Raw genomic sequence first — 6919 nt, 5'->3', positions numbered from 1 at the left:
AAATTTGGTGTTTTAGTGCTATAATCCAATATCAATTTTTATACTATTCATCAATACTAAATTTCTTTTTGATTATTTTATTATTATTTGTACTATATAAAATTATTGAAATATAAAGAAAATAAAAAGATAACAATATAATATTAAAGAGAAAAATATAAAAAAAATATTTATTTTTTGTATAAAATTTAGTGCAGTGAATTGGAATTGACTTAAATTAAAATAATAATGTGAACTCTATTTAATACTTCATCCATTTCAGAAAGAATGACTTTCTTTCATTTTTAATCTGTTTAAAAAATAATAACACATTTTATTTTTGAGTAAAATTTTAATTTCAACTTTTTACATGACATGTTGAAAACGACAAGATTAAAGGATATTTTAATACATTTAACATAACTTTAGTTTAAGACTATAAGATGATTTTTTTTCGTAAACTCCATAGCAAGTCGAATTAGGTTATTCTTTTTAAAATGGAGGGAATATAAAATTTAGTGTCATGGATTAGAGATTGTCTTATACCACCAATTATACACTCTTGAAAAACATTGGATTAAGCTACGAACTTCATTGCTAGCTCATTGTTATTCTACTCATAGCTCACGAAAATATGTCGCTAAATTGTTGCTAAATGGAATTAATGATAAATTTGTTTACCTGTAAAATTTATCTGTGACTAATAGCCTGTTTGGATGGACTTATTTTAAACAGTTTATAGTTGAAAATTGCTTATAAGTTAAAAAAAATAAATAAGTAGGTGCAACCCAACATATTTTTTTTGACTTTTAAGCTATTTTTAATTTATAAGCTGCTTAAATTAAATCTATCCAAACAAACTTTATTATTTATTGAGGCTTATTTTAAATAAAAAATAATTTTAAATTGATCAATTAAATACTAAAAAAAACTAAAAATGACTTAGAAGTCAATTCAAACGTCTCAAAATCCAATTTTTTAAATAGTGATAGCTGAGAGAATTAACAAGAAGTCCCCTCTCTCTCTCCATCTCTGCCAATATATTGCAGCTAAGAAGTGAAAGATATGATGAGCTACCTAGAGAGTCATAATAATAATAATACCCTTCCATTTCATCAAATATCCCATCACCCCCACCCACATCTCTCTTCCTCTCTCTCTCTCTATTTATCAAAAATACAGTACTACTGTGTTAACCTTCTTCTCTCTTTCCCCTAATGTCTGCAGAGGGATTTGAAGCAGCATATCATGTCCCACAACAAAGCCGAAGAGATAAACTTCGAGGCGATACTAATTTCCTCCCTAATTTTTACAATAACAATCCATTTCTCCTTAACCCTTCTGATTTCCTTTTAATTTCTCATAACAATAATAAAGATAAATCTATGGATCCACAAATATCCTCCTCTTTTCAAGAAATTAACAATTATCCTCTCCTCTACAATACAAATCAAAGTAATCAACTCCGATTTCTTCACGGTATTGGCGTTGTATATAAACAAGAACAAGTATCATCGACACATGAGCCACCAAATAATAATAGTACTAGTAATTATGTTGGTAATACGGGTCAAGGATTGTCTTTATCATTATCATCTCATAATCAACCTCATAATCATAATTACCAAAGGAGCAGTAATAATAATAGTTCTATTCCGCTAGAGCTGAACTCGTCATTATTTACAACTGTGGCCGCGGCTGATTGTTGTAATAATGAGTTGTTGTTGTCATCGAAGAGTTGTAGTAGTAGTACTATTCTTGGTCCTTTTGGTGGGTATGCTTCAATTCTCAACAGATCAAGATTCTTAAAGCCTGCACAACAATTAATGGAAGAAATTTGTGGGATTTATGCTCAGAAATTGTTAGAAGCTGATGATGATTCTGTAGGAGTGATGGATCCTTCAACAGATGCACCTCATGATGATAATGGAAGTGAGCATAGAAGGAACAAGTCCAAGTTAATTTCAATGCTAGATGAGGTACTTTTGTTTTTCTTCTTTTTGGAAAGTCCGACGAGATTTCATATTTGAATTCGAAACAGACAACTCTAGTTAAGAACTTAACAACAATCATTATTAATACATTTTCAATTTCAGCCCCAACTACTTTTTTTTTTAACAACTTCGACCTAGTCATGTCTAATTTTGTGTGCTTTATTTTTCTAAAGTAAACATTATTTTTATTTACTCTCACAATTAGAGATTAAACTCTTACCATTATTACTTATATGTACGTCTTGGATTTTTGTTTGTGCCAACATGCAGTATCCAATTTATATATGCTCTTAATTGGCACATAATATAAATTAAATTATTTTGAGTCTAATTGGTTGTATTATTAGGTAACTAGATGCCCGTGCTTTTTAGTCATAGAAGCTCGATCACTAAATCATCTTTTTGAAAAGAAAAAAAAGGTGATTGATTGAGAATATATGCACGAAGATTGGTGCCTTTCAGAGTCGTTTGACAGGATAAATAATAAAAACTTTGAATAAGATGTATTAGTAATGGTGAATTTTTTTTTTATACTGTGTTTAACTTTTTTAGTGTTTTAAAAATAACGTGCTTGCATTGTTTGATAGGATGCATTAGAAAAAACTGTGCCAAAGCAATTATCAATAATAATACATAGAGCTAATAACATTATTTTTTCTAATGCATTCTATCAAACAAACCTGTGTGAATGGCGTTATTTAGAAGGATTTCTAATAGGTATAACCAAATTTAGTTTCGCCGTATTGTAGGATGAAGAGATTAGGGGAATTTATAAGAAAAAATATTTATCACAAGGGACAAATTATTCAAGACCCTAGATCTTTCCTTTTGATTATATTTCCCTTTTAAATACATTTGAAAAACTAAATAATATTCTATTTCCTTGAGCATATCTTTCTAACTTAAACAAATTCCTTTAGTCTTTTGTTCGTGTTGACAACAATTGATTTTCCTCACATATTTTCGAATTTTATTTTTCTTATGAAATTTATGTCTAAGCACCACTTTAGCTCCCAAATACTCATTCATTTTAATCTCAATTCAAAATACCTTTTTTTTTAAAAAATTATTTTGACTTCACTCAACCATTACCAAACTACTTGTAGAATAACTTTGGATATATTGTTGCTGTACTCCATTGCACAACTTGTAGAGTTAAATTTCTGTTTTTCGATTTATCTCAAGAGTTTCAGATAGCCATTGAAGCCCAATGTAGGGTATGCTTGGTACAAAGGAAAATGATTTCTTGGAAATTAAAATAAGTTAGTTTTTTTACTTATTTTCTAAAATTTGATAAGTAAGAAAAAAATATTTTTCTTAGAGTATTTGCATGCAATTTAGCAAAATATAATGAGACTGAAATTAGGTGAGGATTCGGGGATGACAAGGTATGGGGTGATCAAGTAGGTGGAGATTTTTGGGTGGTGGGGAGTAGATGATGAACTTAGGATGTTACTTACGATTTTTTTTAACTACTTCCACTTAAAAGGTCATTTTCTTTATTTTTATAAACGAGATACGTTTTTTTCTAGGAAAAATATTTTTCAGATGTGTTTGGTATGAAAATATATTTGGAAAGCCTCCATACATAACACACGCTATATCACAAAATCTTTGATTGATTTTCATACTTAGCTTAGTGAAACAATTTAACTTTAAACTTTTCATTTTATTAATGATGGAATAATTTCTTGTTACACAATATCTTTGCGTTGATTTAGATGACAAGTTTCAAAAATTATTTAAAAAAAAAATTAAACTCTGTATCCCAGGCAAACATTGTCACATAAATTGGGACAAATAAAGTAACTAACTCATTAATTCTTGTATCACACATGTCTATATGTGTATGATCACAATATTCAAATGACATTTTAGTACACTAAACATATTTTTAGTTCAAGTGTGGATGATAAAAAAGATAGTCTCTTTCACTTTTTGAAACTTTGTGTTAGTCTCTTTCACTTTTTGAAACGGAGAGTCTATATCTATGATATTCATCTAGGGATGATGTGTTTCAGGTATATAGAAGGTACAAGGAATACTATCAGCAACTACAAGGAGTAGTGTCATCATTTGAATCAGTTCCTGGACTTGGAAATGCAGCCCCATTTGCAAACCTATCTTTAAAAGCATTGTCCAAACACTTTAGGTGCCTAAAAAATGTCATCGCTGACCAAACGCACTACACAATTAAAATTCATAGCCATAGTAGTCAAATAAACTGTGATGATTCTACAAGTACAAGATCAGTTGGGAAAGGCAACTTTAATCATAATAATTTCCAAAGAGTTGCTATACACAACGCTGAATTTGTTGAGCATCATCAGCCTGTTTGGCGACCACAAAGAGGCCTACCGGAGCGTGCTGTAACTGTTCTTAGGGCTTGGTTGTTTGACCATTTCTTGCACCCGTAAGTACTACTACTACTACTATTTCATCATGTGTTTCATTTTAATACGGAGCTTTAAAATTTATGGAATTTGAATTTGAAGTTTATTATATGTTCATTTCAGTGAATTTCTCGTATCCCATCGATGTTGATAGGTTCGTTCTAGAGGACATTCTTTTCTCTTTTATTTTTGATACTTCCAAAAAGTATACGTCCTCTCCATTTTCGGGAACTCTTTTAACTTAACCTTTTCATTTTATATACCATTATCATAATATGTTCTTTTATAGCTATAGAATTATCATGGAATATTTAAGGCAACAAATTCTTGGGACAGTTTGAGTATGTGGCATAAGTTTTTGATTTTATTCCTAAGTTTAGTGTCTAGTCAAATATTGTAATATAAAATGAACCCGTGTAACAATTAAATTCTTTTTAATCTTCAATTACTTAACTATTTTCATCCCTTTCTTTTCTCTTTTGCTTCTAGCACATAGTGCCCTTGATTAACCCACTAGCTTAACTAATCTGGATTCCAACGCTCCCTTTCGAAATGTCATTGGAAGTTAAGGCTGGCGACAAGTTCTTGGGATAGTTTTCATATGTGATAGAAGTTTTTCCTTTTTTTGAGTTTCATGTGTAATCAAATATTATCACATGAATAAAGTCAAAAAAATAGCGATACATATTGTTATCTATGTTGAATTAATAAACTATGTGCCTTCTTTTTTTTTCTTTTGCTTCAAGCATCCTGTGCCCTATTAACTCACTAGCCAACTAATATGTATTTTAATGATTCCTATTGAAAAAGATTATTATCTTTCAGGGTTTAAATTTGAAATCTCTTGTTAGTAATGAAGGACCTTACCATTTCACTTGTATATCATTTATTAAGAGACCAATTATGTATTTGGTTAGAGGTACTCAGGTGCTTGGTATTGGACTGTTTAACATGATATATAATACGAATCCGCTCTTTGACAATTGGCATTCATGTTGCGGGTTTATCAGAGCTTGAGAATCTGGCTATGGCTATTTGAACTAGTAAGGAAAAGTAGGACACCCGTACGAGTCACTTTATCCGCATGTAACAATGTTGTAGCAACTGCGCGCAGAGGGGGTCGGTCATGTTTTTGTTTATGGCTTCATTCACGTATCGGGAAAAGGTGACAGTATGGAGTTAAAACTACAAAACAAATACAATTTGTGATAAGTTTGAATCAGCACAATGTTTAAGAATGAAGTGAATTTTTTTGAAATTTGTGAGAAAACCTATCATACCATCTATGTGGCTACAATTATTTTGAATATTATTGCTTTTTAAACGTATTATAACATTTGTGCCGCTATGATATAGCTTCTCATTAAAGTTTAAAATGAAGTCTCTGTTAATTTATCTCATTAGTGTTGATGCTGTTGCAGTTATCCCACAGATTCTGACAAAGTAATGTTGGCCAAACAAACTGGTCTTTCAAGGAATCAGGTCTTCACATTTTTCGAATCGATTCTCCAGTGCTTTCCTTATTAGTATCATATTTTTTCATTATCCTTTCCCCCTTATTTTTTTTAATAACTATGTTGATTTGTTGTATTTGAGCCGAGGTTTCTTCGGAATCAGTCTTTCTATCTCTATGAGGTACGAGTAAGATTTACGTACACTCTATCCTCCCAGACCTTACTTGTGAATTTCACTGTGTACGCTTAAAATGACCTCTTTTTTAATATGAAAACAACTTTAAACTTTTTATTTTACCCTTAATGAGATAGCCATACATCCTTCGCACACAAATATTTATTGCTTGTCTTAGATCATTTTTTTTAATAAGTCTTTCTTTGTTATATTATGTGTCCAGTTAAATAGGTCTTTTTGCATGTATATTATCTAATATAATATTGTATTTCACTAATGGTCTCAGGTTTCTAACTGGTTTATCAATGCAAGAGTTAGACTATGGAAGCCAATGGTTGAAGAGATACACATGCTTGAAACTAGGCAAGCTAACAAACAAAATATCCAGGGCCAAAACAACAACAACAACAATTCCATTGAACATTTTCCCACAAGTAATAATTCACTTCCATCTACATCAGCAACACAGCAATTTAAACAAGTTTCATCGAAGAGAACGCGAAATAATGATCCAGCAGATCAAATGAATTTATCATTTTCGCCTCCTTCTCGTGTTGGAATCGATCGAGTGAGTGCTACATCAGGTGGAAATGGTGGGGTGTCATTAACATTGGGACTTCATCATCAGAACAATATTGGACTTGGGGGCTTATCATCAGACCCTTTCCCAAGAAATGCAGCGCGACGTTTTGGTATCGATGCAAATAACGAGGAATTCATGTTTGATGATGGATTTGAAGCACAAAATCGTCAGTTAGGAAGTGATCATAATAATAATAATATTGGAGGTCAATTGTTGCATGATTTTGTTGGTTGAAATATTAATTTTCTGCATTTTGTCGCCTTGTATTGGCAGATACCAATCAAGGATTTAAATGTATTGATCGTGAATTCAATTTGTATATTACATGAAGTTTTCTTGCA

At 31.0% G+C, this 6919-nt stretch overlaps 1 protein-coding gene across 1 annotated transcript; it reads left to right on the top strand.

The window, feature by feature from the left end:
• Nucleotides 1-1042: 1042 nt before the first annotated feature.
• On the top strand, nt 1043-6919 carry LOC129877059 (BEL1-like homeodomain protein 9). The gene is made up of 4 exons (XM_055952535.1): nt 1043-1958; nt 3995-4386; nt 5788-5848; nt 6282-6919. The coding sequence occupies exons 1-4, from the start codon at nt 1197-1199 to the stop codon at nt 6810-6812; spliced, it is 1746 nt and encodes a 581-aa protein (XP_055808510.1). The 5' UTR covers nt 1043-1196; the 3' UTR covers nt 6813-6919.

The sequence above is a fragment of the Solanum dulcamara genome, chromosome 12 (assembly GCF_947179165.1).
Source record: "Solanum dulcamara chromosome 12, daSolDulc1.2, whole genome shotgun sequence".
NCBI classification, from domain to species: domain Eukaryota; kingdom Viridiplantae; phylum Streptophyta; class Magnoliopsida; order Solanales; family Solanaceae; genus Solanum; species Solanum dulcamara.
The sequence above is the reverse complement of the archived record's forward strand: the minus strand, read 5'-3'. Positions and strand labels throughout refer to the sequence as shown.

Bases quoted from the DNA above. Each gene is read 5' to 3' on its own strand.
- LOC129877059 (XM_055952535.1), top strand. From the start codon at position 1,197: ATGTCTGCAGAGGGATTTGAAGCAGCATATCATGTCCCACAACAAAGC. The intron at 1,959-3,994 runs GTACTTTTGTTT...GATGTGTTTCAG, and splicing joins TAATTTCAATGCTAGATGAG to GTATATAGAAGGTACAAGGA. The intron at 5,849-6,281 runs GTCTTCACATTT...TAATGGTCTCAG, and splicing joins CTGGTCTTTCAAGGAATCAG to GTTTCTAACTGGTTTATCAA.